The sequence below is a fragment of the Pseudonaja textilis genome, chromosome 5 (genome assembly GCF_049901715.1).
Source record: "Pseudonaja textilis isolate UNSWEBS1 chromosome 5, rPseTex1.2, whole genome shotgun sequence".
NCBI lineage: Eukaryota > Metazoa > Chordata > Lepidosauria > Squamata > Elapidae > Pseudonaja > Pseudonaja textilis.
The window spans coordinates 50,021,051-50,035,597 of record NC_141994.1 but is presented as its reverse complement, the minus strand read 5'-3'; the positions used below and the strand labels follow the sequence as shown (position 1 = coordinate 50,035,597).

At 38.5% G+C, this 14,547-nt stretch overlaps 1 protein-coding gene across 3 annotated transcripts; it reads right to left on the bottom strand.

The window, feature by feature from the left end:
• Window positions 1-583: 583 nt before the first annotated feature.
• TXN2 (thioredoxin 2) lies at window positions 584-13,537 on the bottom strand. Of its 3 annotated transcripts, none has more exons than XM_026695682.2 (4): window positions 13,356-13,537; window positions 10,813-11,090; window positions 7,600-7,723; window positions 584-1,929 (listed from the first exon to the last, which is right to left on the bottom strand). In XM_026695682.2, exons 2-4 carry the CDS (start codon window positions 11,088-11,090, stop codon window positions 1,813-1,815), a joined length of 519 nt encoding a protein of 172 aa, XP_026551467.1. In that variant the 5' UTR covers window positions 13,356-13,537; the 3' UTR covers window positions 584-1,812. The 3 variants fall into 3 exon arrangements, with proteins under 3 accessions (XP_026551467.1, XP_026551459.1, XP_087790956.1); XM_026695674.2 differs by having other exon boundaries at window positions 13,168-13,359; XM_087934830.1 differs by lacking the exon at window positions 13,356-13,537 and adding an exon at window positions 13,139-13,353.
• Between the last annotated feature and the right edge of the window lie 1,010 nt (window positions 13,538-14,547).

The following is a 14,547-nucleotide window of genomic DNA, read 5'->3' as shown; positions in this document are numbered from 1 at the left end:
TTCCATTTTGAGACTGTTTAAAACATTATGTCCATCTAATCTAGGACATCAACAAAAAGGACAATGTTAAGAGTCTTCATAATTCATTAATTACTGATACTGTTGACCTATCACCCTCTGCATGATTTGCTAAATAAACTATTGGCTGGGTTTGAAGAACACAGGAAGCCATAGGTCGTCTACCCATTTTATAAGGCTGGTTTCAAACAACACATTAACAAGTCACACTTTATAGCAATATTTTTCAACCTTAGTAAATATATGATATTTGGACTCTCAGAATTTCTCAGCATGATGGCTGGGGAATTTTGGGAATTGGACTTGAGACATCTTAATGTGGTTGAAAATACTGCTCTGTAGTAACACGTGAAGGCAACCTCTGACCATTCTCATGTTTCTATGACCAATACTAAAATATTTCTATGTTCTATTGCTGAGTAAAAGAAGGGGGTGTAAAAAAAACCCCATCTCAGATGACAGAGAAACAAACTGAAGCATTTCACTTTCAATAGATCCATGGTAGTTCGGATTCTACCCATAAGTAGCTGGAGTTTTGACATATCGTTTAAAAGTCTATAGAGGCAATAAGGATATAATTGAATTTATTAAAGGCACCATGTGGTTGGATTGTTTTTCTTTTAATTTCTTTAATATTTAAAATGCAAAGACTGTATATTTGTACAGAACAAGGACGCTTCACAGAGATGCTATCTTTCTACTAGGTGTTTTATTTGTTAAAGAAGAGAAAATGAATTTTTCTGCTCAACTTCCTTATAGTCAATAAAGGAAACCTAATTTCTTTAATGTTACAATCTAGCAGTAACCCCCCCCCCCCCATAATTTATGAAAATGTAAAAATCCATAGCAAAATCTGAATAAATTGGACATCTGGCCTGAAATTAAAACATTGTGAAATTTAAATTTGACTTGATTTATCATTTATAGAGAATAGATTAAAAATGAGTGGAAAGTGGCATGAAAAAGTATTTTCTTTCAATGGTTCTTTAAAAAAGCACTTCTAATGCATTGATTTCCCCCAATATGTTTGGAGATAAAATGCCTAGGCAAAAAAGAGGGGAACCGTTTCTTCTCACAAAAGGCTTTGTGTCTGTGGACTAGCAAAGGTTTAATGCCAAACTCTTCCTTATTCCTATTCCATATTCCACCCTATACCACTCAAGCTATATTGAACAACTTTATTTTCCTGCAGAAGGGGAATTCTATACCAACAGAAAATGGAATAATTACAGCTATTTTTATTATAGATCTACTAATAAAAAGGCTCCAATCAATCAATGTTTCTCTCAATTTAATAGATGACAGCAGGAGAGGCACTGAGGCTACTGTCCAAAACTGCAAATGATTTCAACCTACTACACTAAACAAAGGAGGAATGCTGCAGAGATGAAGCAGAACTGCTGCTGCCATAAGCAGCAATAATTAACCATGTTGAGTTTTACATTGGACAGGAACGGGAAGTGTCTCCAAGATGTATGAGAAAGTACATTAAGAAGAGGCTGCTATATATTAGGAAGACTTTCTTGTCGTCGGGCATTTGCTAGTAGGCAGTAATCTCCAGTCTTTCTCTATCGCAGAGCAATCAGCCTTTTCACCGCACTAGGAACTACTAGCACCACTCCCCCAGAAGAAGTGGGAAGCAGCCATCATCCACTCTCTTCAAAAAAACAGATGCTAGTCCAACTATGCAATTTCTCCCGTTCCCCTCTAAGGAAACAGGTATATATGTGTGTGTTTTTAAAAAAGGACAAATGGAGAAAGCCTTGGCTTGGAGAACACAACTGTCCTTGCTGCTCAGGGTCCAATGAGTTTTTTGAGAAAAGCTTCTAACTGATCTTCATCTTTGATTCCCACAAACTTATCCACCACATCACCATTCTTCATGGCTAAGACAGTGGGTACAGCTGACACCTAAGAACAAGAGCACAAAAGAAAAGGCATAAGCACAATAATAGCTAAGCTCCACTGACCTGTGAACATCATTTTGAGAGGCAAAGCAAACATTAAAACAAAGGATATATTGAAAGGTGAATGATTAACTCTTCCTGTTAGAAAGTTCCCTGAAAATTTAGCAGTATTGAACTTCATTTTGGAAAATGTCTTTAAAGTCCACTTTATGTCAAGACTTCTACATAAAGGGATACAAATATTCTAACTCGGAGATGTTAGTAAATCCATCCCAGCTTGGTCTAACCACTAGCTTTTCCCCAAGTTGGTGCTGTCCAGATTTGTGATCACCTGGCACAGGCTGTAAGTTGCAACACAACACACCTGAAGAGGCCAACCTGGAAAAGATTCTTTTCTAGAGGACCAGAAAACCCATTTTCGATTAACAAATCAATTTTAAATCAAGTTCATGCTATTTACTAAGCACAAAGAGATCTTCAAGTAAAAAAATGATGTATTTTTCAGAGGAAGAAAACTGACCAATTTTAAAAATACATTGCTTTTCCACAGCTGGAATGAATAGGATTTAAAACTGCTGAGTAAAGATGAGAAGGCTAAACTTTATTTAAGTCTAAAGGGATAGCATCACTCTTTGAAATGAAGCTCTTCAAAAGAGATGATGAGGTAGCCTGCTTTTGTGATATGGTATGTGTAGGTGCAGAGAAACATGGTTGCCTGTTACTTCTGAATTTTACAAGTCCTGGCATCCCAACTACAGAGTGTTACGGAGCTTATTGAATGGATAAAGGCTAAGGAAGATCATCTTGTCAGTTACGATTAAATAAGCTTTTAAGCAGGTCCTCTTTCACTCCTTGGTTATTTCTCGACCAAAATTGCCATTTTTGATTCAGCAACTAATACTGTTATATATAGCAACAATGCCAGAAACACTGCTACTATACCAAGTAATTTTTCTTCCCTTTTCCCTGACAGTGGTTTTATCTAGTACTAAATGAAGATATTTCCCTCTATATTTGTCTTATGTATTTTCATACAATCTGATGAAAAAGAATTTGGCTTGGAAATTCTTTAAAAATGAAGTCCTGAAAAAAATCTCATAGATGCAATATGGCATTCTTTCATTGATTTAGATTAAAAAGTAGCTAAGGGACATGTACATAATGTCTTGTCTTTCATTGTGCAATCATCTCTCTGGTGATTTACAGCTATCCTGGCTTCCCACACTTCAATTCAATCCCAAGGGAAAACATCATGCCGGAACATCCTCCCACTGCATTTTCAGAAATTGAGCTATCACCACAAAAGGGGAGTCATATCTTGAACAATCCTCTGAGAATTTCTCTTTGCCCGGCAAAAGTCCACAGAAATTATCCATCCAATTTTTTTCTGCCCGAGATTTTAAAGACAATTTTTGGAGAGCCATTTATGCTTAGCTCGTTTTAATGAGATACACAAAAGAGTGAGGAGAAAATGAATCTAGGCAAGTCTTCAGAAGCATGAAAACAGTATCATCTTTAAAAACAAGAGTGTGAAATCAGACACAAACATATTACACTAATAACTAATAACATAATATTACACTAATAACTAGAGCATACAAAACATTTGCTAGACTAATACTCGAATACGGCTCATCAGTTTGGAACCCACATTACGTATCTGATATTAATACAGTTGAGAAAGTCCAGAAATATTTCACAAGAAGAGTTCTCCACTCCTCTACTCATTGCAGAATACCTTATGCCACCAGACTCTAAATTCTAGACCTAGAAAACCTAGAACTACGCTGCCTTTGGCCTGATCTAAGTATAGTATATAAAATCATACATTACAATATCCTACCTCTCAATGAATACTTCAGCTTCAACCATAACAACACAAGAGGAAACAATAGATACAAACTCAAGATTAATCGCACCAAACTTCACTGCAGGAAATACGACTTCAGCAACAGAGTGGTCAATGTCTGGAATACTCTACCTGACTCTGTGGTTTCTTCCCCAAACCCCAAAAACTTTAACCTTAGACTGTCTACTATTGACCTCACCCCTTTCCTAAGAGGTCAGTAGGGGGGGTGCATAAGCGCACCAACGTGCCTACCATCCCTGTCCTATTGTTTCTTTTATTTTATTTATTTTATTTTTCTTATATGTATCCATGTATTCATAAGTATGTTTTTACTTATACCTATTATATTGCAAGCAATTGACATAAATAAATAAATAAATAAAAATTATTTGCACAGTTCTGTTTCTCACAGGGAGGATCTAAGCACTGAGGCCTATCCTATCCTGTACTATTCTTGTCCAACTTCACAGCCTCAGCCAGTCAAAAACTAGTCACAACAGCTAGCAAAAAACATTTAGCTCCAAATATGAATTCATACATGCATGAACTGATTCGTTATGTCTTTAAATTTCTGCACTTCTGCAGCACAATGCTGAATAACCATACAACACAGCCAAATAGCAATGTTGATTCGCCTCCCTTCTTGTAAACCCCAAATCTTATTGGCCTTTCAATATAAATGTCTTATTACCAATGAGACATACAGTAAGAGAAATGCCCAAGGAGCTCTGAACAAGCTGATGTCAAAAAGTGTAATTTGGGAAAGTTTTAAAACCACAAGCTAGCCCCTCCCCTAACTATAACCCAGCCCCAGCCCTTTATGCGTGCAGAGAATGATTTGAAGGAATCTATAAAAATCTCAGAAGAGGCTGATGCATTCCACAGCTCCTCTGGCACCCTTATCTTAGACAGGGGTCATGTCCCATCTTTATCTTGTATGCTATTCTTCCCTGGAATGCGCTCTCTCATCAAATATGCATTCAGCTGCCCAGCATCTTGCTGCCATCAGCAATCTGTCAAACCCCAGACTTAAAGGCCTGCTTTTACTAGTCTCTGCTTTTCCTCTGCTGGCCAATGCAAGCTGACTTCTTGAGGGTGCCACACCCCATGGTAATCCAGGATGGGTTTAAAAAAGAAATACAGATCATACTCTGTTTAACAGTCAAATCACTCAGTTTTGTCCGATGTCCTTCAGTGCCCTCTAGGGTTCAGCCCTAATACTTCAAACAGGCCCTCGAAATGCATCCCAGTGCACCCCTCCCTTCTGGCAAGAGTTTAACTATTCTAATTACGTTCATTTTTATCTCTGTCTTTTTGGGGCCAAATAAAATAAAAGAGGTTGAGGCAAGGGCTCGGCACTCCTTTTGCCAAATTCCCATTTCATTTGCAGAGGGAGAATCGGGCTTTACAAAAAACTGCTCTAAAGTCACATAGGAAAACTGGTGGCTCAGCTTTGACTGTGGACTGTAGAATGGAGGAACCAATTTTTCTGAGCTGCAGCTGAAAACTATTCCGTTTCTGAGTGCAGATCAGTATAGATCAATCAGTATATGTCTTCCAATCACTTTGTATCCAACCAAGACCCTCTCAGACTCTTTAGTTAAATTAAGCCTTGCAAAATAAATTGAAGTAGAAGGGGCGTTGGTACTTACCTGACACGCCCTTTCTCTGTGAGCTGTGAAGAGCATCCATTGTTTGGGATGATGCTTCTGTCGCTCGTTTGATAAGCTGGGCTTTAATTGAGAGGACGCTCCTCCTCCTCCACGGGACTCCTCCCTAGCATCCCCAGTTTTGGCGAAGTCGAAGTGATGAAATATTTCTTCTCCTTCACCCTTTCTAATACTTGGCCGGAATAGCATCCCACCAGACGAATAAGGGTGGGGATGGATGCTCTTCACAGCCCACAGAGAAAGGGCGTGTCAGGTAAGTACCAACGCCCCTTTCTCCAGATGAGCTGTTCAGAGCATCCATTGTTTGGGACACTAGCTAGACGTGATCAAGGCTGTAGTAAAAAATAAGTCTGCAGGAAATCAAAGGTCTCTTCACTCAGAATGGTTCTGACAACACAGCAGAGAAAGGGTCCTGTCCCTAGGAGTTCAAACTCCTTCCCAATTTGGAAACTAGACAAAGTATCCTTTCTAGGAAGAATCCTTGCAGGTTTTTTTTTTTTTAGATCAGGAAACAGTTCATGGATGGTTGCTCCTCTGGGACAAGTTGGAGCCAGGAGCAAGCCAGGACTTATGTCAAGAATGCACAAGCATTCCAAGCATACAAAGGGGGAGCCTCTCACTCTCTTCTAAAGAATGTGCTCCAGAAAGGATATTGCGAAATGCTTGGGCCTAGATATCAGCTGTCTTGTAAACAGAAGTGGGTGAGGGCAGCAAAGACGAGTGGGAGGTATACTGGCAATTTGTTGACAATCTACAGCATTGTAAAGGGAACTTTGAAAAACCCTAGCAGGAGGAGATGATTTAGGATCTTAAGGGATCTGCTTGATGAAACTGCACTGCAGTCATGGATCACTTGCATCAGGTTCAGCATATATTGCCCGTTTCCACTAACTTTTCAAGTTTTTAAGTAGCTCCTTCTCTCTCCATGTAATGAAAATACTGGGATATAAGCCCAGACCTTCTGCATACCACTGAGCTGTATGTTTACCCCTCAGTGGGGTGCGAGTAGTGAGGGAGATCTAAGTTTCCATCTTGTATTTGTATGTCTTCTGCATTCTTTCAACTTTTATAACAACACAAACAAAATATAGAAATACATGAGTTCTTCAGGTGGAAACTGGCAAAGTCCTGCTGCTCATAAATATTGAATCTAGATTTGTAAAGAATTCTGAAAGCAAAATTAATTTCTTGCTCCCTTCTTCCCCCTCTGTTCTGAAGGAGTTGCTACATCTTACTGTTTTCTAGAGATGGGATTTTTTTTTTAAGATTATGGATCTTGTATCAGAGGTTATTATAAACTCTTCCTTGTCCAATCCTTAATAGTAAAGTTGAGTGTCTTCTGAGTTGAGCTTAACATGTGGAATTTTCAGACATGTTCATGGAGTATTCTTGGCCATGGGCCTGAGGTTGGATTCTGTGGCATTCTTTCTGCATGATTTTTGATCTCTCAGTCTCCTAGTCTTTGGCCGATTCCCTGGTAATCTTCCATCAAATATTAACCTGGTGCAAACTACTGTGATTTAATTTCCAAATCCAGACAAGAACAGCCAAGAGCTTTAATAAAGCCAAAGTCTCATTTGGACTAAGCTTGTCTCCTGGTGACTTCATGGACAAATCTATGCAGGGTTTTGGGGGGCAACAATGCAGAAATAGTTTTCAATTTCCTTTCCCAGGGATGTTCTTTGACTTTCCAGTGCTAAATTATAATTTTCACTATTCCCAGGCAATTTGAAGGCTACTTTAAGCCCAATAACATGGCCTACCTAATAATTTTCTTTTTCCTTCATGAGTCAGTCATTCTTCAGTTCAATTTCCCACACAATGAAGATCAATATGTCTCACTATTTAAAAAAATGCCTCATATACCATTACGGATGCATCTTGATTTCAGACCTAGAATGGCTGTAACTATTTTGCTATGTCTCCCACAATTTATTTGATTCCAGACCTATTATTTCCTACCTAGGTATGTTAGATTTGCAACTGTGCAAATTCTGGAAATAGTAATCCAGTACATCTTTCTCATTTTTATTTTATGTGCTATATGCCAAGCAGTCACAGATTCTATTACTCTTTCTTGCCAAAATCTGAAATAGTGAGCAGAACAAACAAAAATAAAGTAGTTTAGAGCTCTACATAATATGCAGGGACATACCTCATATTCAAGGGCAAGATCAGTATGATCATCAATGTCCACTTTCGCCATCAGAATTTTCCCTTCATGTTTGGACACCACCTTTTCTAGTCTGGGACCCAGGATTTTGCAGGGACCACACCATCTCAGAAGAAAGAAAGACATTAGAGTTCAATGAGGAAAAAGGAATATCAACAGGTTTTTAAAAAGATACTTCCCAAAGCATAAGGATAAGCATCTGCTTTAAGAAGCCTCTGAATACTGAAGTATCAGGTTTAATGGTGATGCCTGGATTGTTACATTAAGAGATGATATACGAGTCCGTATTTTGTTTGGTAGTTTATGTGCCAAGATTTAAAACCTGCTGCTTACAAACCACTCAGAATATTTTACTGCAGGGTATTCTTAAGCCTCTTGCATATTGTTTATGCTAAGGGCAAAATAAGAGCAACAACAACAAAAAAACTATATTTACCAAAACCATTTCAGAATCTTATGAGCCTTCTAGCCAACAGAAACCCACATTTCTTTCCAAAAAGAAGAGGAAAGCTATATTAAAGAGGGCATATAAAATTGTCGTCCAAACTAACAAGGCAGCTCATAATCTTGAATTTACTATATATCAGAGTATCTTTCTCCATACATGTACATACTAATGAAAGAAGAGCACCACCTATGCCTATTTGTTTTACTAGTATGTACTTTGCAGTAATTTGTTCCCAAATATTGTACAACAGGCAAAATAGAGATTTGAACAAGGACAAGTAAGGGACAAGGTTCATATCTTCTATACTAATTTGGCTGTTTGAAAGAGAAGTTTAAGCCATCACAGTTCTTAGTTATAGCTACTATAGTTTATACAGTTAATTTTTCATAATGGAAAGTCTTTCATACATGCTGTTAGTTAAAAAAAATCAACAAGAAATGAAAATATGATGCTAAATTGTTGACCAGGTGATTTTTGATCTGATTTTTACATACTAGTTTTTTGCTGCAGCTATTTTGATCTTATATCATTGAAACATTGTATGATAAATCAGTAATTGCCAAAACAAATTCTCAGTATCACAATAGTATTTACAATTTCTTGTAGCTTTGGAAACTGATACCATATTATAGGAAGTAGCTTTAGCACACTGAGCCACTATTTGATATTTTCAGATGTTACAGCCACAGCAGGGTGTTATGAGAACAAGTATTCAGCAGTTAGTCTGTGTAAGGCATTTACATTGTTTCAAAGAATGAAAAAAGAAAACCCTAAGAGAATCAGAAAATGGTTTCAATATATTACATATGGAGCAGAATAATAGATATAACAAGGTATCTCAACACCCCCTCCCAAATCAATATTCTATTATCTATGCCCATCAATAAAAAAATTTATGGAGCAACACAGAACTGCAAGAAAGTATATAATTTAAATAACTTTACACAAGTCTGTAGAGTGAATTTAGTGCTTGGAAATAATCCTAGCTATCATCCCTTCTTTTGTGTGTACTATTCAAACTGCCACTCCCTCAAAAAAAAACATAAGATTGATAAGGCAGAAAATTGTTAAATAGAATTCACCATTCACCTGTGGCACATTAACAAGAACTGTAGTCCAGCTGCCAAGTAGGTAAAATAAAACAGATTAAAATGGGATGGTATATATTGTTTACCTTTACCACTTTGAAACTGAAGTACTTCCTGATTTGACCCTTTATTTTTGATGTTTTCCATGTCAGCTGTACAATAGAATTTAGAAATCGAGAGAGCAGGAAACGTATGTCAAAATTTAAATGTACCCATTCCTGCTGGTGTTCTGAAAGTTCTTTGTCTGGCTTTTAATTTTTTTTTCTTCTGTAGAAAAGGATGAATCTTCAACATGGTTTGTATCCCATTCTGCCACACTGCACTTCATTTTACATAATCTCTCACATCTTTTTTGATATCCTTTGTTTTATATTTAGAAATAGGAAGGAGGTAACAGCCGGTAAATGTTTCAAGAGTCTAATAACCAGAGGATTATATTCCCATAAAGAAATGCACATGAGATTGCATTATAAAAACATCTGTATGGTTTCCTCTATTAATTGGTAGAACACTTCCAAGCAACAGTGCCTTATTTTTATTGATTAGCTAATGCTCTGTTAACTTGTATCTGCCTATGCTTTGATGAAAACAAGTACCAATAAAGTAAATATGCATCTTCCTTTTCAAAAAATTGAAGAGCACTAATGGCTTTTCTTTCAGTGTTTCACGAGAAAAAGAATTGTAAGATGACATTTAAAATGTTAATTCTACTCAAATGGGTAGAACAGGGGTCCCCAAACTATGGTCCAGGGCCTGTTTGAAACCCGGCCATGTGAGTGATGGGCAAGCATGTGTGTGTAGTGACAGGCCCTTGAGCTTATGCATGAAGCTCCACTTGTGCAAGTGGCAGGTCCTTAAACTCTCATGAGAAGCTCCACTTGCGTGAGTGGCAGCCCCTTGTGCTCACGCAGAAGTTCCACTCGTGAGTGGAGGGCACTCACATACGAAGCTTTATTTGTGCAAAGGAAGCCCCATGCACGAGGACTCTGCTCATGCGAGTGAAGCTTCATGAGCAAGCACAAGCGCCATCCACTGCCATAAATGGAGCTTTGCGCACTAGAGCAAGCACATTCCACTCATGCGTGCTCCACTCAAGTGAGTAGAGAATGCTTCATTCATGCAAATGGAGCTTTGTGTGCGAGTACAAGTGCCCTCTGCTCAAGCACCTTCAACACATGCAAGTGGAATTTTGTGCACAAGAGCAAGGGCCTGCCACTTGTGTGTAGCTTTGTGCTGAGCGGCGGGCCCTTGTGCTCTACATGAGCAGAGCGCACTTATGCTTGCGCGTGAAACTCCATTTGCGCAAATGGAGATACACATGCGAGTGCCTTCCATTCACACAAATGGAGCTTTGCACACGAGCACAAGTGGAGGACTGCATGTCTGCCACTCACACCAATGGAGCTGTGTGTGCGCACCTGCCACTGACACTCCCGCCTCCACTCCAAGCCTGGCTGCCAAGGTGGAAAAGTTAAGGACCACTGGTTTAAAATGTTATGTTGCCGAGTAAGAGAAAAGGAGGATGTAAACAGTAATATAGCTTCTCAGTTATCCTATGGCATCTAGGTAACCAAAGTCATAACCCATAGTTTATAATACATACAGAGCACACTAAGGAATGTGAAAGTTTTGTAACCAAGTCATATACACCATACTTACTGGGCGTGGAAATCTATCACCACTGGTTTTTGACTTTTCAAAACTCTGTCTTGGAAGTCATCCTCATCTTGGACATTAAAAGTATGCAAACAGACCTGAGTAGTAGAAAATGTCCTAGTCTGAGAAGGCATAGCGGGAAACGCAAAGGAAGTACACCAGGGTCTCCTGCATGGCAGAGCTGAAACTCTGTACAGAAGCAGTGAAGGTCTGGGATGAAGCACTGGCGTGAGACGCTTGACCGGAGTAGATAACAATGATCTGAAGAGATTTTGGGCCATCTAGGAAAAAGACAAACAAAAGTATCATAAGGAGCAAACAGTGACCCTAAAAACTACCTACATTTTCACTGCCCTCTAGCCTACCCATTCTGTTGCTATTTTGATCCCTTACCAACTGATTCCATAATTTCCCATTCACTTTCCCCAACTATTGCCAATTTCCCAAAACAGTTTCCTTTGATATATACCTTTGCTGTGTTCAATGTGGGCTATCTCATAACTCCCAATAGTACTTGGGCTACCCTTTGCATTCTGCTGCAATTCAGTGTATTTTATACATGCCACGTGCTGCTTAAAATATGCTGGTATTTTTATTTTACTGTATATATTGCGGGCGCACCTACCCACTGGGCAAAGAAAGAATGATCAGATTCTTACCTCTAGCTTGCTATATCACATTTTTCCATTTGGAATATATACTATGGGCTGCCTAGATTTACTATGAAATGGCAAAAGCCCATACTAAAATTGTGGTTAATGAAAAGAAAAGAAGTGACTTTAATTTTCTGAATCATGAACCAGTCTTTAAAGCACTATAGACATTTCTCAAGAACTCCAGATTCTCTGAGCTGGCTTATTTTCTAAGCCTATCTGACAGCGAGAACAATCAACCAGTAGAACAGCTTGCCCTCGGAAGTTGTGGGAGCGCCATCACTTGAGACTTTCAAGAAGAGATTGGACTCCCCATTTGCCAGAAATGGTGTAGGGTCTCCCGCTTGGAGGGGGGGGGGAGGTTTGGATTAGATGATCTACAAGATCCCTTCCAACTCTGATTATCTGTTAAACATCTGCTTAATTTCTCTTGGTTTTCCCATCTTATAGTCTAAGTTGGGAGTGAATAATTTGTTTCGATTTGCTGTTTCTTTTACCTAAAAGCAAGGCCTTCTGTCCTGGGACATCATGGTTCCGGTATATTATTGAAATATACTTATTGATATCATAATACAAATAGCCTTTTTAAATAGCACATCATTATTACTATATCATCTGAGTAAGTCAATGAAGCTAAATTATTTACAATTTTAATTATAAATAATGGATAAGGTATAATAGTTAAGTGATACTAAACAACTTGCCAATGCCATTCAAAGAGATTCATTTCCAATATATTCTGTCTGGTGGACAACCATAACACATTTATTTTGCCTACTTTATTTATTTTGCATACTACCAGTATGTCTATAAAATATTGATAGAGCCTTGAAAGAGATATCACAGCCAGGATGCATGGCTATGATATTAATATTGAACACTTTTACACTTATATTATCTAGACCACACAACAATTTTGTTAACAGCATTATTCCACAACAGCAAACTACTTTCATACAAACTACAAATATAAAGAAAGAAGGCAGTATTGCAAATACAGTCATCTTTAAGCATAGTGAATTTGATTGTTGAAGGGTTTGGGAGAGAAGATGGAGTATCTGCTTTAAAATACATTTCCTCCAGAATTTCACATTTTAATAATCATTTTACATTCAAAATCAACATCTTGAAAATTTACTAAAGTGTGCTAACAAAATTAAGATCCCATTAACTGTCAAATTTGTTTTATTCAAGCAAATGTAAAGCTAGGCCAATATTTTATCCAGAATACTTCTTTATCGTTTTGGGCCCCATATAAATGAAGTGCAGATTACTACCTTGTCTTAATTTAAATCTATGCTCACTAACTCCTTGGCCTGGATGTTTTGGCATTAACCAAAGCAAACTTGTAGCTAAGGTAAAACACTTTTCTAAATATTCTCAATTTAACAAGGATCAGAATTTCTGCCAAAATATTACCCTGGCAGTGCTACCTGGTTCAACTTCCCTTACTTTAACCTGGATTTCTGAAACGTCCTGATAATAAATTCTTTATCCGAAAATCTTACTTCCAGGTCTGAAAAGCACCCCCCCCCCACCTCCTCACAAACTTAAGACACGCGGTTGCAGGGATGAGGCAATCGCATTCTGCACATGTTCCAAGGTCGTCCTCTCTTTAGTCTGTATTAGGATAGCTCCTCCAGGAGAAAGCAGCTTTGTTGAAAATTAAACCCGACCTGCCTGCCTGTCAATCTCCCACTGGTACCTCCATTTCTTCAGCAGCTATTTCCCACTTGCAGACAGCCCTGAATACTGTACGTGCACGCCGTCCTCATTATATACCACCTTCCCCTCCACTGTGAAGAGTGACTCTTAAGGGCTCCCTTATTCCCCGACATGAAAATAATAATAATAATAAATGGCCCCCGGGGCAACCGCTCCCCCACCTCTCACCTTCACACCCCCCGCAGAGCCCCTCACGGCCACCCTGGAGAATCAAAAAACGGAACGATCTTCCGGGAGCTGATTGGACGAATGGACGCAGCTTTAGAACGCAACCATAACTACTCTCGTGGTGATTGGCTGTCGAAAGGAAACTGTTTGACAACTATGGTAGTGGATTGGGTAAAGCGGAGAGCAGTAAGCATATCCTAACGTGCTTATTGGTTAAGAGAGAAAGGGAAGAAACTGTTCAGCCTGGGTGGCGATTGGCTCGAGCGGGAAATCTGACCTCTCCGCCTCTTCTTACTGCACCAATGGCGGACGTGCGTTCGGCTCTGTGTTTGCTCAAATTCGCTGCGGGCGGGGTTGGAATACCCGGGCTGTGTGTGGGAAAGTCGGTAGTTTCCTTAACGGACTGAAATGTGAAGTAAAAACTTTGGGTCTTTAGGTTTTTTTTAAAGCGCCCGTGTTTGTGCTTGGCTTAGTTAATCGGTTTCTGAAATTAATTATAGTAACTGTAACCTACTATTCTGAAATCCAATTATCCTGACTTTTAAAATATAAATCTAAACTCAAATCTTTCTCGGTCAGCATCTTAACCAGTACATCAAACTGGCAAACAATCTGCACCGAATTGCATGAATTTATATTATGAACAGCATGGCACTTAATAAAATCTATTAACACGGGAGAAAGATAACGGCTCCGTTGTTGAGCATTGTTTTAAAAATTCTCCCTTCGATTAGGATATTGTTTTTTAAGATATTATGAGGTCATATTCTTTTCCTGTGAGGGCGCGTATATGTGAGAGAGATTTCAATATATAATTTTTGTGCTGCCCCAAGTTGCCTCCAGTGAACTAGGTAGCTATAAAAATGAGTTTCTGTGCATTATGCATTTCATGTAGGTACTATACTTGCCAAGTTTCAATATAAGAAACACCACTAAGTTTGTACAATAGCTGTTATATAATTTAATTTAAAAAGCTATGCATTAGTTAAGTCATCACTTCATCGTATTGCAAACTGCTTACTGGTTTTATGAAACTTGCATTGTTATAATGTAGTTTATTATTATTTTATTAAATGTCCAGTGAAGGGGCTTTTCCTACTGTTACTACTACAACAGCATTACATAGTTTTCAACAATGTTGCTCCAGGGCTGCTTTTGCAGAATTGCAGTATTTAAATTCTTTCTTTTAAAA